General features: G+C 53.4%; 9 protein-coding genes across 9 annotated transcripts; 4 read left to right on the forward strand and 5 right to left on the reverse strand.

The window, feature by feature from the left end:
* Positions 1-475: 475 nt before the first annotated feature.
* Positions 476-1572, reverse strand: P168DRAFT_322775 (HVA22/TB2/DP1 family protein; the record flags this gene model as incomplete). The annotated part of the gene is made up of 3 exons (XM_024840606.1): positions 476-1265; positions 1327-1476; positions 1544-1572. The coding sequence occupies 3 exons, from the start codon at positions 1570-1572 to the stop codon at positions 476-478; spliced, it is 969 nt and encodes a 322-aa protein (XP_024688455.1).
* P168DRAFT_83436 (uncharacterized protein) lies at positions 1463-2423 on the reverse strand. The gene is made up of 2 exons (XM_024842166.1): positions 1544-2423; positions 1463-1476 (listed from the first exon to the last, which is right to left on the reverse strand). Exon 1 carries the CDS (start codon positions 2136-2138, stop codon positions 1662-1664), a length of 477 nt encoding a protein of 158 aa, XP_024688456.1. The 5' UTR covers positions 2139-2423; the 3' UTR covers positions 1463-1476; positions 1544-1661.
* Positions 2424-2489: 66 nt separating this feature from the next.
* Positions 2490-3463, forward strand: P168DRAFT_322776 (NRDE family protein; the record flags this gene model as incomplete). Its single annotated transcript, XM_024840607.1, has 3 exons — positions 2490-2555; positions 2607-3153; positions 3198-3463. The coding sequence occupies 3 exons, from the start codon at positions 2490-2492 to the stop codon at positions 3461-3463; spliced, it is 879 nt and encodes a 292-aa protein (XP_024688457.1).
* A 1515-nt stretch (positions 3464-4978) lies between these two features.
* P168DRAFT_330829 (carboxylic acid transport protein) lies at positions 4979-7022 on the forward strand. The gene is made up of 5 exons (XM_024841632.1): positions 4979-5587; positions 5663-5793; positions 5846-6024; positions 6086-6434; positions 6535-7022. Exons 1-5 carry the CDS (start codon positions 5040-5042, stop codon positions 6879-6881), a joined length of 1554 nt encoding a protein of 517 aa, XP_024688458.1. The 5' UTR covers positions 4979-5039; the 3' UTR covers positions 6882-7022.
* A 166-nt stretch (positions 7023-7188) lies between these two features.
* P168DRAFT_307922 (acetyl xylan esterase) lies at positions 7189-8245 on the reverse strand (the record flags this gene model as incomplete). Its single annotated transcript, XM_024839148.1, has 3 exons — positions 7189-7635; positions 7732-7988; positions 8041-8245. The coding sequence occupies 3 exons, from the start codon at positions 8243-8245 to the stop codon at positions 7189-7191; spliced, it is 909 nt and encodes a 302-aa protein (XP_024688459.1).
* Positions 8246-9963: 1718 nt separating this feature from the next.
* Positions 9964-11601, reverse strand: P168DRAFT_337741 (flavin-containing monooxygenase; the record flags this gene model as incomplete). The annotated part of the gene is made up of 1 exon (XM_024841750.1): positions 9964-11601. One exon carries the CDS (start codon positions 11599-11601, stop codon positions 9964-9966), a length of 1638 nt encoding a protein of 545 aa, XP_024688460.1.
* An 829-nt stretch (positions 11602-12430) lies between these two features.
* P168DRAFT_307923 (uncharacterized protein) lies at positions 12431-15343 on the forward strand (the record flags this gene model as incomplete). Its single annotated transcript, XM_024839149.1, has 3 exons — positions 12431-12562; positions 12653-15191; positions 15234-15343. 3 exons carry the CDS (start codon positions 12431-12433, stop codon positions 15290-15292), a joined length of 2730 nt encoding a protein of 909 aa, XP_024688461.1. The 3' UTR covers positions 15293-15343.
* Positions 15344-15586: 243 nt separating this feature from the next.
* On the reverse strand, positions 15587-16081 carry P168DRAFT_245233 (cysteine hydrolase family protein; the record flags this gene model as incomplete). The annotated part of the gene is made up of 1 exon (XM_024833958.1): positions 15587-16081. One exon carries the CDS (start codon positions 16079-16081, stop codon positions 15587-15589), a length of 495 nt encoding a protein of 164 aa, XP_024688462.1.
* A 549-nt stretch (positions 16082-16630) lies between these two features.
* P168DRAFT_261159 (GNAT family N-acetyltransferase) lies at positions 16631-17809 on the forward strand. The gene is made up of 2 exons (XM_024834692.1): positions 16631-17461; positions 17535-17809. Exons 1-2 carry the CDS (start codon positions 16814-16816, stop codon positions 17613-17615), a joined length of 729 nt encoding a protein of 242 aa, XP_024688463.1. The 5' UTR covers positions 16631-16813; the 3' UTR covers positions 17616-17809.
* The last annotated feature ends 898 nt before the right edge of the window (positions 17810-18707 follow it).

An 18707-nucleotide genomic window follows, 5' to 3' on the forward strand; every position in this document is an offset into this window, starting at 1 on the left:
TAGATATATATACCTGCTAATCCGTATATCCACCGCATATCCAGACGTGATCTTACACCTCGTGCTCTATTCTCCATTCCCCCTCCCAAATCGAATAGAAGGATACAACAGAATCTCTGAATCTTACCATCAATATCAAACCCATCTACCATGGATAATACATGTCAGTCGCCACCCTGAGGCAACACAACTGCTGCTTGTGATAATGTCAATCCGACCGTGCATAACCGCAGGATGACTCAGCCGGTCAGATCGCCGCATGTCATCATCATGTCTCAATTGAGTCTATTCCCGCCAGTCATCTTACAGATTGTGGTCAGATTCTAGGCACCGACCGGTGCATGCGTTATCATTGGTTACACCTCTCTCTTGTGGTTCTCTTTTTTGTACGAAAGAACGACACATATAGAGAGAGTGCGTGAGATAAAATAGACAATGGTGTATCCTACATGGTAGACCCCGGAAATGGGATCCCCTAAGAATGCCGGGACCGCGTATACTCCGCCATCCCTCGCGCCGCCAGATCCGCTCCCGACGCCGCTGCCGCCCCCCAGCCACTGCGATCCCCAGCCGGACGCGCCGGCGACCGGTCGCGGAGGTCCTCCGGCTCGATGTGGTCGAACGAGTGGTCGCTGCGGTTCTTCCGCAGCGACGACGACGATCCGTACGCCAGGTCGTCGTCCACCGCTCCCGTCTCCAGCGTGCTCTCCTCCCGCGCCAGCGCCCGTCGCACCACCTCTAGCACGTCACGCTGCTGCGAGAGGAATTCGGCCTTCTCCGCCCGCGACATGGACGCCATCTCGCGGGGCAGCATCGTGCCGCTGGCCGACAGCTCCTCCGCCCGAGCATCGTGGCTCTTGCCCGCCGACGTCACCGACGCTACCGCCGCGCTCAGCGTCGTGTACCAGTCGTTGCTGGCCGGGGCCGCCCCCGGCGCGGGGCCAGAACCCCCCGCCAGGGGGATGTTGAACTGGGACAGCAGCGACTGGGCGTACGAGGCCACCCCGCTCGGGGGCGGTGGGGGCGGGTTCTGGGCGGGCAGGCCCAGAACACGCTCCCGAATGTAGTCGATGGCCCGGTAGAAGTACAGCAGCCCCAGGGCCTTGGCCCGCTCGTGGCTGCGGCCCATGAAGTCCTCAATCTCGCGTTCGTGGTGGGTCAGGAACGGATCGACGTAGGTCTGATAGAGGATCCGGGCCCCCTGCGTCTGCGGCAGGACGAGATACGAGAAGAAGAAGAGACGGATCCAGCTGTAGAATGGGATCCTAATGATCACGACTGTTAGTACCGGGATGCGCGGTTCCAGGAGGGGGGAGTGGTGTTTACCATCCGACGATGAAGTAGGTCCAGGATTCCGCCATCAAGATCGCGGACAGGACCACCCAGTACATCAGCCATGGTGCCAGCTGGGAGGGACTGGAGGAACGGAGAGCTTTATAGGAGGCGAAGATGGGGAAGAGGATGGTGATGACCGAACTGGAAACTCATTAGACTCCGACTGAAATTTTTCACGGTGGCCTAAATATAGAGATGAGGAACTTACGAGAACAGATCCGCAATGATGCCGAGCATGATGGCGGTTGTATATCTGGCGGAGGATGCGATGGCTGTCTCTCTCAATCGATTGAGAATTGAAGAATCGGGAGACGCTCAGAGTAAGATTATAGGAGTCCCGAGAGGAAGTCGACGGAGCCGGACGAACTGCGGGGCAGCAATGGGAAAGAGGAAGTAAGGAGAATCTGGTTCGGATGGAGCTCGTTGGCAAGCTGAGGTTGGGCGGATCCACCAGGACCAGAGCCGTCAAATGTGAAGCGGCCAGCCGCAGGGACGGGGCGGACCAAAATCAATAGACGAGAAGGGGAAATGGAAGTGGAGTCAGTCACAGAAAAGGAGACAGAAAAGGGGAGAGCAGAGAGAGATCGAGAGAGAGGAAGAAGAAGAGATCTGTTTCTTATTCTATTTCTATCCTCATTCAGCTCTTTCTCTCTTACTCTCTTTCTCGTTCTTTCTCTGTCAGATCGACTATTCCGTTTCCGATCATGGTCGAGCCTGACCGCTTTCGATCGCCCGATCTTAGTCTTCGCTTGCACCGTATATGATATACTGACGTCATGTTCTTCTCTGTCGATATTGAACATGAATTGAACATTCCGTACGTCTAGAATAGATCAGAAACCGAGCCAAACCGAGCCACAGGAAAATCAGAGAAACAATCTGGCCACAATGAACTTCCCTGCCCAGACAGCATGCCAAGGCGGTGGGAAACTGCCGGCAATGGGCCCACCTTGGCCTCATCCTCATCATCATCATCATCATCCCATCCACATCATTCCATCGTGTTGGCTTGACAGGGTTTCTTTCACTTCTAGGCATCTGTGCATATTACTAGATCTCTATTTAACTTGCTGTTTTCCACCTACTGCTCTTAGTTACACTACTTCTTCCATGAACCATCACTAACTCCATACAACCATTATACATCAGCCATAATGTGTATTGCCTTGTTCTCCACCGCTCATCCAGACTACCCCCTCATCATCCTCGACAACCGCGATGTATGTCTCTGCAAATCTCTCAGACCCTCATACGCTTACTGACTTTTCTAGGAATTCCTCCGACGACCCACCGACCGCGCCGACTGGTGGCCCACCCCGCACTCGAACGTCCTCGCAGGCCGGGACCTCGCCCGCCCCACGCACGGCACCTGGATGGGCGTCACCCGCGAAGGGAAAGTCGCCGTGCTGACCAACTACCGCGAGCAATCCTCCGACAAGGCTACGGGGCGACTCAGCCGCGGCATGATCGTAAACGAGTGGTTGATCGGGGAACCCGACAGCCCCCGGTCCACACGCGACTTCGTTGAACGCATGGTGGCCAGCGACGAGGCGCGGTCCGTCGGCGGGTTCAGCCTCGTCTGCGGCTACGTCGACGAGCCGCTCGCCCTAGTCTCCAACCGGTCCGCTACGATGGACCACGTCTCGTGGGTGGCGAGCGAGCGGAACCAGACCCTGGGACTCAGCAATACCACCTTTGATGACCGGTCCTGGCCGAAGATCCTCGACGGGGAGCGGCTGATGGGCGAGGCGATTGCGGCGCACAAACAATCTGGCGAGGGCGAAGATGCCCTCATCGATCGCCTGCTGGGGGTGCTCAGTCACAACAACCTCCCGCAACTCGGCCCGACGCTACCGCCGAAGACTACCTGCCCTACTTCCGACGGAGCATCTTCGTGCCCCGCATTGGGGCCCGCGATACGGTGCCCGCGTCGGCACCGGCGCTGCAGGACGGGCTAGACACATCGTTCCTGCACGGCCCGTACGGCACGCAGAAGCAGACGGTCATCCTGGTCGGGGCGGACCGGCGGGTGCGGTATTTCGAGCGGACGCTGTTCGACGGTGACACGAACCCGATCCCGGCGGGACAGGGGGACCGGTCGTTTGAATTCGTGGCGACTCGGGAATGAGTGATTATGAGCGACGATGGAATTTTGTACATAGATGATGCATGATGAACCAGGCGTATAGACGCAATACAACATACAACCTCCCATAAACTCCAGTATTCATGATCGATAATTTAATGACGACGTCGGCACTACGCCCTGACCAACGCAATGATTCCCAGTGCACAAGACAGTTGGGGCAAATCAACATCGACCTGACAGAAAGATAAGGAAAACGACGGAATGTAACCTAAACCAACAAACACTGAGACAAAGACAATCAACCCGTGACCCCACCCCACCTATCCTATCCAATCCACCAAGATCCAGTAATATCGAGTCAGACGAAGCAAAAGCCGCTCAGACAGAAGTCTACTACCTACACCACATGTCTTTGTTTCCTACCTACCTACATTCCAATCCCACCTTCCCTCCTATCCGATAGGATCAAATCAAGCCACTTAACAAGATCAGATATACACACACCACACACACACACACACATATGCAAGCAAAATATGTCATACCTCCCCAGTGGCAAACAAGCCGAGCTCTGACCACAACGCCACGCGAAAAATGACAACCAGGGTGGGGTGGCGTGGGGTGATACCGACCTAGTATAGTACGTACTAGGTGTGCAGGGAGTCATCGGGCAGTCCGAGTCAGTCTGTCTAGACCACGGCTGTCTAGTATTTCCCCACATCGGGACTTGTGCGTGGGGGTTGTCTTTGTCTTCTTAAAGGGTAGTATAATGATATACTATGCTGTATACTATATGAGGAGAAAATATTAGATAAAACGCGGAGAAGGAGGGAAAAGTAGGTAAGATCGGCGTGACGCTTGTGTTTTGGGTATCTTGTCGGCGGAGGAATGGGTGTGGGTTGGGGTCTGTTGACTTGGTTGGAATGAGGTTAGTATAGGGTTAGCATGAATTAGTATAGGTTAGTATAAAGTTAGCGACTATAGAAGGTATAATATATGCTTGTTGGTTAGGAGGAAGATGGTGAAGGATTCTGTTGCCGATGGTTAATATTGCGGGGAGAGTCGGGATGAGGTTAGCCCTAATTGTTTGATATCTTCATCTTCATCTACCTACCTATCTATCTAGTATCTATATAGATACATATATTGACTCGATAAACTCTACTTTTTTATTGAGATACCTTGTCTTTAAGTCATTATAACCTCCATGTATCACATATCACCGACGATTCAATCATCTGGACCCCCCAACAAATAAATCCAGTGCCGACGCCGCCCAGCACGCCCAGCCCCTTGGCAGCATCTTGGCTTCGCCAGATTGGGAGCTGTGAGCCGCGGGGAAGACCATGACTTGTGTCCCCGTGGGGGAGCTTATTCTTTTTTTCTAATGCTTTTCTTTTCTTGCTTTTCTTTTTGTGCTTTTCCGTTGGCTGGGGTGGTATTTGTAGGAGGATGTAGGACAGGTCTGATAGGTATAAAATAGCGCATGTATCCCCCTGCATGTGTCTTTCTCTTTCTTTCTTCTTTTTTTTTTTTTTCTCATCCCTAGTTTGACCGAGCCTTGAGACAAGAAAATAGAAAAAAAAGAAGCAGAAGGAAAGAGGAAGAAAAAAAAATGAATGAACCAGCAGACCCCATCCCAACCGGCATCCTCGCCACAGCCAAACAATCCTGGGGCGACCTCTTCCGCTGGAAACAGCGCGTCTCAGTCGTAAACGCCCACGGTGAGACCCGCGCAGAATGGGTCTCCCCCGATCCCATCCAGAACCCCATCAGCCTGCTGTGGCAGCTCTCCCTGCGCGACTGGATCTTCTTCATCGTGGGCTTCTGCGCCTGGACCGCCGACGCCTTCGATTTCCACGCCCTCTCTATCCAGACTGTCAAGCTGGCTGATTACTATGATCGGTCCAAGACGGATATCTCCACTGCGATCACGCTGACGCTGCTGCTGCGGAGTGTGGGGGCTGCGGCTTTTGGGCTCGCGGGTGACCGCTTTGGCAGGAAGTGGCCGATGGTGATCAATATGCTTGTTCTGGGGGTGTTGCAGATTGCGACGATCTACAGTCAGACGTTTTCGCAGTTTTTGGCTGTGAGGAGTCTGTTTGGGCTGTTTATGGGTGGTGTTTATGGGAATGCTATTGCTATGGCGTTGGAGCATTGTCCGTATGTTTTCCCTCTTTTCTTCTTTCCTTCTTCTCCTTCTCTATTACCTGGAGGTATAGACACTGACTTGGACAGTGTCAACGCAAGAGGTCTCATGTCGGGTATCCTCCAGCAGGGCTACTCCCTCGGATACGTCCTCGCAGCATGTGCCAACCTCGGAGTTGGCGGGGCCGTGGAAACGTGGAAGACGGTCTTCTGGATTGCCGGTGCGTACTTTTCCTTCAACTACACCAGCAGTCAGTCACTAACAATAGACAGCCGGCCTCTCCATCGGCGTGGGTGTCATCCGCATCTTCTTCCCCGAATCGCAACAGTTCATCGACGCCAAGAGATCAGGTCACCAGGCCACCGACGCAGCTTCCTTCTGGCGCGAAACGAAGGCCATCCTGGCGCAGGAGTGGAAGATGTGCATTTACTGCGTTATTCTCATGACATGGGTATGCCAAACAAAACTCCCCAAAAAGAAAAAGAACAAAAAGAGATACTGACAAGAAACAGTTCAACTACTACTCCCACACCTCCCAAGACTCCTACACAACATTCATGCGCACGCAGAAAGGCCTCGAGAACGCCGGTGCCTCGCGCGCCTCCATCCTGATGAAGACAGGCGCCTGCGTCGGCGGCACCATCATCGGCTACCTGTCGCAGTTTTTCGGCCGGCGGCGCGCGATCATCGTGTCGGCTTTCCTGTCGGCCTGTTTGATCCCCGCGTGGATCCTCCCGCAGGGGGAGCGCTCGCTCAGCGCGAGTGGGTTCTTTCTGCAGTTTTTCGTGCAGGGTGCTTGGGGCGTTATTCCTATTCATTTGAATGAGTTGTCGCCGCCGGCGTTTCGGTCGTCTTTTCCTGGTTGGTCTTCCTTCTTGTCCTCTCCCTCCTTCCTTCGCGGTTTTTATGCGTGGCATGGAGTCGAGATGAAGTGTATGAATTATTGCTAACTGTGATAAAGGAATCACCTACCAAGTCGGCAACATGATCTCGTCCCCCTCGGCGCAGATCGTCAACGCCATTGCCGAGTCGACGTGGGTGAAGGGCGTTACAGGCGAGCCTGCCCCGGCGTATGGTCCCACGATGGGAGTTGCGACGGCTATCATTGCCACCGGAATTATGGTGACGACGGCGTTTGGGCCTGAGAAGCGCGGGAGACGGTTTGAGACTGTTGTGTTGGGCGCGCAGGATGAGATTACGGCTAAGGCGACTGCTTTGGAGGACGGGTTGGAGAAGCCCGTTGAGGGGGGGAGTGTGGAGGTGGAGGATGCTAGTAAGGGTGGGTTGGAGAAGGAGGTGAAGGTGTAGTTTCTTTTTTTCTTTGATTTGGGGGTCGTGTTAAGAGGATGATGATCGTGAAGTATGGTATACTTCTATTTATGATTGATGAGATGGAGATAGGCAAGGTTTAATTATGAACTTAACGGTCTGATTAGGAATGAACTGTTTTACATGATATACATTCTGGATACCACTACATGATCTACGGAGTAAATCGACTGTAAACGTAGATGAGACCAAGCCCAAGACAGCATCCATACATACAACCTACTATATACAAACATCCTCTCCCCCACCAATATCACCCTCAACCACTTATAAACCACTTAAAACCCTAGACAAACCCAAACCACTGCATATCCGCATCCCCTCTAACCTCAACCGAGTGTCCCACCCCCGGCGCAAAGATCCCCACCACCTCATCCCCATAAACAGTCGTCGTCTCATCCGCACCCACATCCACACTCGCCGGCTCGTCAAAGTTATACCCGAACACACCCGACCACTGCTTGCACGTCTCGTTGTAGTTGGGCGGCAGCAGCGTCTCGTCCACGCCACCGTGGTAGATCTGCATCCGCGGCCGGCTCCCGCTGTAGCCCGGCTCGGCCATCGCCTCCGCGATAGCTGCCCAGTGCTCGGGCGTCGTGACCGACTGCCCTTGCGCGCAGGTGCTGTTCCATGCGGCGGGGATGTCGGCTTCCGAGACGAAGCAGCCGGCTGGGACACCGGAGTAGACTGTCGCGGCGGTGAAGAGGGAGGGGTAGGTTGCGGCCATTACGTTCTTTTTCCTTTGTGTCAGTATGGTCTTACATTGGAATGTTTCGCATTGGAAAGAGAGAGGAAGAAGAAGAAGAAGGAAAAGAAGAGTGGGAAATACCGTCATCATTGCCCCCGAGCTCGTTCCCGTTACAAACACCTTCTTAGTATCCGCCTTGTAGTTTTCAGTCGTCCAGGCAACCATGTTCGCAATGGAGTTGCTGTTGCCGCCGCCGTTGGCCGTCAGCGTCGACGACGAGCTGACGTCCCAGCAGGTGCCCTCGTAGGGACTCTCGGGGTAGATGACGATGAAACCGTGGGTCTCGGCGAGGGTGGCGTAGGGGGAGCCCGTGAAGTATGCCTCGGCGGTGCCGCTGCCTTTATTCTCTCTTAGCTTCAGTAGTCGCGCTTAGGTGGGAAAAATACGTACAGTAGTGGATGGCGACGACAATCCCCGGGCTGGCAGCGAGATTGTTCGGCACGTAGACGAACATGCCGACGTTGCTGGGGTTGTCGCCAAAGTCGGTGACCTGCTGCAGGGATCCCGGGGCGACGGGAGCCTGGCGGGCTTGGTGGGCCACCCCGGCCAGGGCCAGGGTGTAGAGGAAGGGGAGAAGAAGGATGGTGAAGATCATTTTGTCCGGTAGATCTTTGGAAGTGATCGTGATCGTAAGACAACTTCAGAGGGACGTCGTCTGTTTTATATCGCCCTCGGTCGCGACAGGACCTTGGCTAAATTAGGCTATTCCTCACGGACGGATTAGGGTTAGAGATGGATGAGGGGGAACGCGCCAATCAGGGATTCTCCGTTCCTCCAGAATCGGAAGAATTCCATGTTTCAAGGTTTGTATAGCCTGATTCTGCATCGAGACGGTGATCTTCATTTCTCCTCCTCTGGGAGCCCCTGTAATTTCATGGGTGCTGGGTAGATGAAACAGAATAGCCGGCACGATCAAACCAACCCCAGGTATATCCACGAACCAGGCTGAATAGTGAGTTGAAACGAGACAGCACCTCACCGGTCAAAAGGAAACATCTTATAGATACGCCAAGTAGAATTAAAGATCCTTATTATAGTGGTAGACAGGGTTGATATATAGTCAAAAGAGGGAAAACGTCATTAAGTCTTTAGTGCTTTTTAACTCTTGTTATTAAATGACGCAAAGAATACCACTCGGGTATAAAAGAAATCTAGACACTTCTGCGCTCTGTGGGTACCCTTGGATGCACTATCTTATATTGCAACTAAACGTTTATGAAGCAAAACAGTATTCATGTCTCACACTTATCAGCTCCATTGTCTTGTTTCAGATTTGTATTCAAGACAGACCTCGTCCATTTCCCAAGACCACCCACACTGTTCTACCTGCTCGAAGCCATCCACAGCTCCCAGTTTGGTTTTCCAGTACACTATGCACTTTAACTGCAGCATCATGCACACTTTACAGAAGCGCCACCTCGCGCACTGCTGGATTTGGCGGATCATGGTGGCGATCTGCTCTCGGTTGTAGTCCTGGAAGGGGCCCTCGTCCTCAATGTAGATCCTCGTCCTCCTTGTAGAGGTCCCTGTCGTCCGAATAGACGCTTTGCCCGGCCAGCGCGTTGATCTTGAGTTTAGCCGACGCGGAGTAGAGGCGCTTGCTGGCCAATGCCTGGGCGATTTGCATGCCCAGGTCAAGATATTGTATGATCTTTAAGAGGAGTTCCACTAACAAAGGCCCCAGGGCTGGTTTGGGGTTTGTATTTCCCTAGCTTTGATGAGTTAGCTTCCTTCATAGAGAGACGTGTATGTATCTGTGGATGGATAGGCAAGCTTACTTACTGATGTAGGGAGCCCAAATGGCTGGATGAGCAGCTTTGATGCTTGGTTGGCATTCTTTCTCTTCTTTTCTTTTCTTCTTCTTTCTCTTCTTGTTGTTGCTGTTGCTGTTGCCGTTATTGTTGTTGTATGTTGTCTAGTAACAGCCACTACAACAAAATGCAAAATGCTGAACAGCTCTTTGGGAGGGCTTGACTTGTCTGATATCTGTTTGGGGTCAACTCGTTGTCGAGGTTGAAGTTGCTCTGTGAGTGCAGCCAGACGGGGAAGGAACGAAGGTCTCTGATAGTTCAAAAAGTATCTGAAGAATCTTCAACAATTGATTCTTCTCTATTCTAGTTCTATCAGTGAATCAATCTTAATACACCCGGGACTGGGGATTCCTATTTGGGACTTCGTGAATTGTCGTCTTATCTAGAAGGTTGTATTCTGTGAATCTTCAGGTTGATCTGCTTTAATCGAGAACAATCAAAGTAGAACACCAACCTTGGATCTTTCATCTATATTCCGACACTCTATTACACTCAGAGTAATCTACAAATGCGCCTTCGTTTGCCCGACAGGCTCCTTGAACCCCTCGTATCCTCTACTTTTCACATCCGCCAACACCCCACGGAGCCTCCCCAACCCCCCCACATACATCTGCGTCATGGACTTTTTGCCCGGGATATTTTGTCGAAATAGCCACGAAGGCGCGTCACGGAAGATACTCCCCTCCGCCATCGCCTCGCACAGCTCCGCCCACTTCTTCGCTGCCTCCGCAGTGGCCTCGATCTCACATGGGTAGCCACGCTGCGCAGACAGACTCTCCGCCCGCTTCATCAGCCCCACAGCAAAGTCGACGTTTGTCTCCGCAAGGGGGGGTATATTTGCAAACGCGGTGGTGGGCCCGTTCAGCGTGAGGAGGTTCGGGAAGCCCGCGACAGACATACCCAGGTACGTGGATGCTCCGTGGTTTTCCCACAGGTCGTGCAGGCTAGTCGGGCCATGGCGTCCAGTGAGCGCGACACTGGAATAACTACCCGTGAAGGAAACAAACCCCGTCGCGAGAACAATGACGTCCAGCTCGTGGACCGTCCCGTCCGCCATGCGGATCCCCTCCGGCACGATCGCCGTGATGGGGTTCTTCATCGCCTCCACGGCGAAGACGTTGTCCTGGTTGAACCGCTCGTAGTAGCCGTCGTCGCAGAGCGGCCGTCGAGAGTAGGACTCCGTCGGCGTGAGCATCGCCCGCTTCGCCGGGTCTTGCACGATCCCTGCGATCTTCTTCCGCAGGAAATGACATACTTCCTCATTGGCCGTGCGGTCTACCAGCACGTCGACGAACCCGCCCAGCATAAACCGCAGTCCGCTGCCGCTCTGGTATAGGTTCTCTAGTAGCTCTTCACGGTCGGCCGGCGACAGGTCCATCAGCTGCCGGCTGGGCTCGGGGAACCCCATGGCCACGGAGGACGCCCGCGCCTCCGCCCAGATCTGACGGTACCGTGCGTTGATGGCGCGGCGCTCGTCGTCCCCCACGAGCCGATTGCCGCTGGGGATGCTGTACTGCGCCCGGCGGATGAAGACGTGCAGGGATTTGACGCGCGGGGCGACTGCCGTCACGAATTGCACGCCCGATGAGCCCACACCGACGACGCCGACGCGCTTGTTATCGACGGAGACGGTCGGGTCCCAGGACGCGGTGTGTGCGATCTTTCCGCGGAAGCTCTCGATTCCGGGAATGTCGGGGATGAGGGGTTGGTTGAGCAGGCCCATTCCGGTCAGGAGGTATCGCACGACGAAGACATCGCCCGTGCTGCATGTTACGTGCCACAGTTTGGCCTGGTCGTCCCATCGGGCGGCCTTCATCTCCGTGGCCAGCTGCAGGTGCTTGCGCAGATTGTGCCGGTCCACGACGTGCCGCAGGTATTCGAGCACCTCCCGCTGGGTCACATACCAGCGTGGCCACGGATACGTCTCGAGCAGCTCTTTGTCGAACGAATACCGGTACACATGACTCCATGTGTCGCTCATGGCTCCGGGATATCTGTTCCACCACCAGGTGCCGCCCACTTCGGGAGCCTTGTCGATCGCTTTGACATTGAAGCCTTGGCTGAGGAGGACGTGGAGGGCGTAGATGCCGGTAAAACCGGCTCCCACGACCAAGGCATCGAGACGGTGTTCTTGCGGCATGTCTGGATTTCTTTTTTGGAATTTGTAGAGAGTCTAATGAACAAAGTGAGGAGACTGACATGGACCTGTCTTTATGTAATACCGTGTCTTTCCCCTCTTCTCTGGTCCACGTCCTATCCATGCAGCTAATTCCTTCTTTCTCACACTAGACATGGGTCTGACTGGGTTGCAGAAACGGCGCATTGGTTTGGACTAATTACAACAGCCAATTCTTGGAAAACGAATGGCGGATCGCTACAGCTGACGCGAGGTACGCCTTAACAATCCCATTATTTGCTAACGTTTTACTCCTGAATATCCATCCAGCTCATGCGAAACCTGCCAATGAGGCTGATTGGATCTAAATCCTGTGTTGCGGAGCCCTAGACAATCCTCACCTTTGTCGGTATTTCGAACGCGATAGACACTTTGTTTGTGAATGGATCAAAGAAGTGACCGACTTCATGTCTCTTTGTCTGGCATGAGACAATCGTCCATACGGCGTCATCCAAACAGGATGTCTCTCCTGATAGGACGAATTCCCCTCCGACAAGGAGAGGACAAAGGACGACAAAACCCTATGTTGTTTGAAGTCCTTGAATTCCATTGATGCAAGACAACCACTATCAAACAGCACCAGCGTACCACATCCCATGAGACATGGACTGGAGTCCGGTCTACTAGGTCAGTCCAGCACGCGAGACTGGCATAAAAAGGCCCAGGACCCCCGCCCTGGTGACCGCATTGGACTTATCGACATAGATTCACACCAGTTCACACCACCACATCACTTACATTCATCCATCAAACCATACGTACGGACCCCTTTTCATCCAAACCACCCACTAACATGGAGTTCAGAAACAGGTACGTCGAATACAAGACCAAAGAGCGTATGCTGCTCTACTGGATCATCGACAACTTCAACATCCTGGCAAGACAGCTCTCCAGCAAGTCCGTGACCGAGAATCTCACAGGCCAGGTAAGCTTGCCCATCCTGCGGGCGATGTGCACCGCAATCGCGGAGCACAAAAGGACTATCCCCCCCTTTATCTACACACTCTTCTCGCAGACACTCCGTCTCAGGGAGGAGACCCACCAGCACTATGTCCATTTTGGCGCTGACACTGCCGACACCAGGCACGGCAACGAGTCCCACAAGGCTTGGATTGTCGGCATCCGGGCGGCTTTCGAAATCCTGGGAGGTCCCGCCTGCCTTGGTCAGCGTACGGAGAAGGAACCCTCTGAGGTGGAGCTCAACGACCTAAGATTGGCTATCCTGACTAACAAGTTCTCCGTCCTCCATTTAGACGGCGAAGACGCCCCTTCCGACCCCGACATGTCTGGAGCAGAGCACAGCGACGCCCCTCCTAGCAGGGCTAAGGTCAATAGCAGTTCTAAGCGAGGCAGAAAATCCACGAGAAGGAAGAAAGGAAAAGGTAAGGACCCCGCCTCCCGGAACAAGTTTAGAATGGAAGATTGCTGCATCATCGAAGACGACAAGCATGACGTGAACTACGGCATGGCGGCCCACTCGCTCTTGCTGGAGTGGACCCAGATTCGCGACTATATGCAATGTAGATGGGGAGAAACGGCGTACGGCAAACTAAGCATCGGGGTAACAGGCGGCCTCGCCAGAGTTGCCATCGCGACCATTCGCCGAAGTGAAGCCCATGTCTTTGCTAATTTCCCCAACCGGGGCTCGTTCGCGGACGTGCTGCAAGCTCTTACCCATGGGAACCTCGATGCAACCCAGGAGAATTTGCGCCAAATGAAGCTCAAGTCCCTCGAGGGGTCAGACACTGCCGCCGAAGTCGATATCGATGTCAAAGAGCAGTACCTCGTGTACACCTACGAGGTGCTACTGGAGTTCATCGAAGACTTTCAGAAGAATCGCACGTGCAAACCGACGAAGAACATGATGAAGCTTATTCACAGCTGGGACAAAATGTTAGACCTGCGAAAGGCCTCCAAAGAAGAGCGCATTCAGTGGCGTCGGATCTACGCCATCAAGTGGCTCTACGAGGTCGTCACTGTCTTCGCCTCTGGGTACACGGCATACGTCTTGGCCAAAGAAAAGGATAAAGCTGCATCCGAGATCGACTGGTCATTCGAGGGGCTCGAGAAAAACCAAGCATACAGCACACTGTGGGGAATGCACGAGTTCATTAGCGGAATCACGAGCCTCGCGATGATGAAGCCTGGCAGCGACGTCAAGCCCAAGATTACGGTGCACCAAGTCTTCGAGCTTCAATGTGTTCTCGACTCCTTGACTGCCTCCCTGGGTTGGATGATCCACGGGTACAAAGGCCACATCATGTGGCCGCATCCTAACGGCTACAATCCGACCCGGCAGCTGGCCTACCTGGAAGCGTGGCACGAGAAATGTTTGGGGCGGTTCTGGGAAACCATTACGGAAGTGGAGCCTACTGCCCACGGTGTGCACAGCCACTATCGCAACCTCGGAGCGTTCGAAAGGGTAGTGTGTGCAAACATTTCCATCGGGCAGTGCCTCTGTGCTACGTACAATCTACCCGAGTCTGGCCGCGCCGCGCCGTCCCTCTTTGTCGCCGACGGGGAACCAAAGCAAGAAGCCGGCGAGTTCATGGTATACTCGCCCTATCTCTGCGGCGCCGGTCTAGTCGAGGCCCTGCAGCAGTCCTACAACGCCGGGATCAACCTCTTGGAATGCATGCCGGAAGTCATCGGCGTTATCCACATACACAACATGCTATTGAAGACCGGCCGGCTAGCCAAACCCGTCCCAAACCTCATCCACCTACAGAAAGCATTCGTCCAATCATTTTTCCCGAACGCAGAGATCCCCAGCACGAACTTTGAGCAATGCTTCCACGAGATCGTCGGCCGCTGCATCAGTTTCCACGAGACGCGCACAATCAACAAGAAGATGAGCGAAATCCGCAAGCGATGGAACGTCGGGAGATACCTGGCAGATCCCAGCCTCAACATCCACTTCAACACCCGCTGCATGCTAGACGTCTACCAGCAGGCGCAGTGGAACCCAGAGGCCATCCACGACGCCAACCTCCCGCTCGACTCGCACCTAGCCATTCTGCGCCTCGGCCAGACCCGCCACATCGTGCCCCGGAAGACAGGCGAAGAAGTCATGCTCAACACCGATTTCGTGAAACGTGCTCGCGCCGAGGGCCTCCCCGAGAAGGCGATGCTCTCCATGACAAGATACGTGGAGCAGTGCCGCCAGCAATGCGAGGCATCGCGAGAACTCTCCAAGGGACTATTCGACGACCCTCGCCACCCTCCATCAGACATTAAGCACACCGCACCGCTGGACCCCCTAGGAATGCTGGACGTCGCGTTCAAGGACTTCTTAGAGGAGACTCACGGGGAGCTCCGGCCCGTGTGCGGTATGAACTACCTGCTCATCGTGCAGATGTGCATGCTCTGGTTCGATGAGATTGAGGAGGCTCTCAGGGAGAAGAACCATCCGTTTTGGACAGAGCATTATGTCAACAGGTGTGACAATGTGGCGATCAAGCGGAAGGCGCTTGTGCGCCACGTGCTCAAGGAGGGTCATCGGAAGAATGGCGATGACTGGTTTCTGAATATGCTTGTGGAGAATTTTGGTACGGGTGAGTGGGGAGATGACAAGTATGACAATATGTATTGGACAGCGCCGCAGCAGGGTGTTATTACGTTTGGTGTGCATGAGTTGTTTTGGAATCGGGAGTAGCATTCTTTTCTTTCTTTCTTTATGCAGATAGACTGTTCAATTGGCGTTAAGCAATCTGATCCTTTTGGCTAGGCTTTGAACCGCAGATAACGTGTACTCTCAACAGGACAGGACAGTCGATGCATGGATTAGGGCTTACCATGTATCGCGCTGACCTCGTAGCTCGGCGCCGCAGCAACCCTCAACAACGAAACATGAAAAACCCACGATAAAAAAAAACCACAAAGCAATCACAAAAGAAACAAAAAAGAAAACAAGATCAAAGCAAGAAAAAAAAAAAAAAAAAAAAGAAGCTCACAACCCCTCCAACCAAACCCCCGAATCCACCACCCTCGCCTGCCTACTAAACACCTTCTCCATAAGCACCTCATGCACATCCTCCTCCCGATCCATACAAAGATCCCTCAGCACCGTAACCCCAAAATCCAAATCCGCCGCCTGCCGCACCGTCGACAGCACCGCCCCACTGGTAATCAGCCCCACGACCACAACCTGCTCCGTCCCCAGCGACCGCAGCAGCAGTTCCAGATCCGTCCCCGTAAAGGCGGACACGCGCCGCTTGGTGACGACCAGGTCGCCGGTCTGCGGCTCCACGAGCGGGTGGAATTGAGACTCCGGGTCGTGCTCGGTGTAGGTGGCTTTTGGGACGACGCGCGCGAAGGACGGGTTGCGCGGGTGCAGGTCTGGATAGCCGGCGCGGAAGCCCGTGCGGATGTGGATGATGCGGGTGGTGAGGTTGAGGCGGGCTTGGGCTAGGGTTGTGGAGAGGTGGGTTAGGTAGGGGGCCATCTTTTGGGGCCGCCTAGGATGGAGATTGTGGTGTTTTGGATGTCGAGGACGAGGATTGCTGTGGGGGGCATTTTGGTGGTTCTTTTTGTAGAGAGAAATGTTGCTTTGTAGATTGGAGGTATTGAGAGAAGAGAAGAGATATTAGATATGGCTGTACAGTGAGAGGTGGATATTGGAGAAGCTCGTATAACCCTCATGTAGACTTGGTTTTTATAGACATGCCGGTTCCGCGATGGAAGCCGGTACCGGGCCGGAGTCTACATCTCTTGATCGAATCAAAGAATGAGAAGATACTCAGTTGATTATAGATACAGTGGAGGATACGTAGTGTTGATCAGATTTATCAGTCAACTACAAAAGATATCATGACGCATTTGGCGCTGTGAGTAATCTGATAACATCTTATAGTGCGACTAGATATGATCCCGGCCTATAGTCAGCCTAATATAAACCAGTCACAACTCCAGGATTATCAAGGCTATCTGTACTAGGAGTAGCTTAGCGAAAATACATCTACCTACCAGGTAACCATAATCATCTCGTATTAATCTATGTTCCATGAGATTCCCCAATAGATGAGTCAATCTATCTGTAATGAGTCAATCTATCTATACGAACAACCTATATAAGAACCACAAGGCCCACTTATCCCACATGGTAATCATGAGCATTCAAGCAAAATCAAGCAATTAAGCAGCCAACCAATCAATCATCAATCAACCAACCAACAAAATGACCTACACAATCCACCCCCTCACGCTAGAAGACATCCCCGAAACCTTCACCATGGCCCAGCAGGCCTTCTCCAAATCCAACCGCCACTTCTACAACCCCTACCCCTACTCAGACGAGTCCCACGCCCAGCTCCTCGAGCGACAGCTGGACTTCTTCAAAGACCGCCCCCCAAACCAAGCCTTCAAAGCCGTCGACGACGCAACAGGGCACATCGTAGGTGCAGCCGGGTGGGGCGTGCACGTCGAGGACGAGCCCGTCACGCAGACGCTCAAGGAGACGGTCGAGGCGCGCATGCAGCCCCGCATTCCGGAGCTCTGCGAGGATCCCTTTCGCGGTGTTTATACCGCTATGAATGAGGGGCGCCGCGAGGTTATTGGGGTTGTTGGTGGGGAGGGGGGGGAGGTGGTGCGGTTCAAGAAGAGGGTGGAGTTGCAGTTTCTGCATACGCATCCGGAGTATCAGCGACGGGGGATTGGGAGTGCGCTGTTGAAGAGGTTTCTGGAGGAGACGGCGGGGTTGGGACTTATGCTTTATTTGCAGGCTACTGATGAGGGGAGGCCGCTTTATGAGAAGATTGGGTTTGAGGCTGTTTTGAAGCGCACTTATGTGTTTGAGGATGGGGATGCGGAGCCGTATAATATCTCGGTAAGTTTTCTTTTTTCTCTTCTTTTCTTTCCTTTCTTTTCACTGGTGTGTGGCTCTGTGCTGATGGGAGTAGTTCATGGTGAAGTCGCCCAAGGTGAAGACTTTGTGTGTTTCGGGGGAGGGTCTGCATTCTCCAGAGACGGCTATTGCTTGATGGACGACGGGCTGGGTAGTACTCCGCATATGCGGGGATGACACTTGGGTCAAGCCCTCCCAAATGCTAAATAGCATTTGGTGCAGTGGGGATAGTACATATGTAGTCGGCTTATCGGACTTAGGGTTGGAATCTATGGCTATTGCATGAATCGGACTTATGGTGCTACTATGGACTCATGGTTCATATACAAGATACAGCTAATTACTGGCCCTTTCCTTCGTAACATCTTCTTCCCATTGTAGTATATATAATTGTATAATTGTAGACAACCATTCCAATCCCCCTTGAAAGTCCGAGGCAGACAACCCCTGTCTGTCAGACTTTCGACCTCCTTACTTCACTTCCCCAACAATGCTAACATCATACAAGGAGAAGATATGCACTTCGGATCCGAGATGCCACCCCACCCCGATGGGCCCACCGCCAAGTGTCGTTAGCCGTTAGTGCAGCGGTTGAAATCACGCTGCGTAATATGGAGTCTATCGTGTGGGATGGGGCGATATTCTGGGTAGCCGACCATGGATGTCTCAGCCGTGTCGTATTCTCGAAGAGAGGACAAGCTTTGTGTCGTGTGGGGTGTTTGGTCGATAGACGTTGTATCCGAAGGCAGCATATCTCGGGTGTTGGTCAATTGTTCGCTTGGCAAGAATGTCAGACCGTAATTAGTGGTAGTCGTAAAGGGGTGAGACCCCAAACCCCACTCGGCCGAAGCGGCGCTTGCTCGGGTGTCCGTCATGCACGATCAACCTCAGCTGAAGAGAATGGCCAACCATCGAGGCGATGGAAAAATCAGACGTCCTCTTGCCACGCGGCTACATATACCCCTCCTTAGTCTCTCTTCTGACACAGACACGTCCTCTTCTCTTTTGGGACTGTGGGAGGTGCATCTATCAGAATGACTCATTTCGTCGCCGTTCCCCCTTGGTTCCCTCTAATTGATATGGGGAAATAAATCTGCCATAATTCGGTGGACCTGGACCCCCAAGGCACCCGCCATGGTGATACCAGTTACGGGGAGCGTCCCGTAGTTCACTCGTGAATCAAGAGGATCAAGAGTGAGCGCTGGAGGGACAGCGGCTCGAAACTACC

The sequence above is a fragment of the Aspergillus campestris genome (genome assembly GCF_002847485.1).
Source record: "Aspergillus campestris IBT 28561 chromosome Unknown P168scaffold_18, whole genome shotgun sequence".
NCBI lineage: Eukaryota > Fungi > Ascomycota > Eurotiomycetes > Eurotiales > Aspergillaceae > Aspergillus > Aspergillus campestris.

Excerpts from the sequence above, each read along its gene's own strand:
- P168DRAFT_83436 (XM_024842166.1), bottom strand. The coding sequence starts at position 2,138 with ATGTTCAATATCGACAGAGAAGAACATGACGTCAGTATATCATATACG.
- P168DRAFT_330829 (XM_024841632.1), top strand. The coding sequence starts at position 5,040 with ATGAATGAACCAGCAGACCCCATCCCAACCGGCATCCTCGCCACAGCC. Across the intron at positions 6,025-6,085 it reads GCGTTATTCTCATGACATGG|TTCAACTACTACTCCCACAC; the intron begins GTATGCCAAACA and ends GACAAGAAACAG. Across the intron at positions 6,435-6,534 it reads GTTTCGGTCGTCTTTTCCTG|GAATCACCTACCAAGTCGGC; the intron begins GTTGGTCTTCCT and ends ACTGTGATAAAG.
- P168DRAFT_261159 (XM_024834692.1), top strand. The coding sequence starts at position 16,814 with ATGACCTACACAATCCACCCCCTCACGCTAGAAGACATCCCCGAAACC. Across the intron at positions 17,462-17,534 it reads CGGAGCCGTATAATATCTCG|TTCATGGTGAAGTCGCCCAA; the intron begins GTAAGTTTTCTT and ends TGATGGGAGTAG.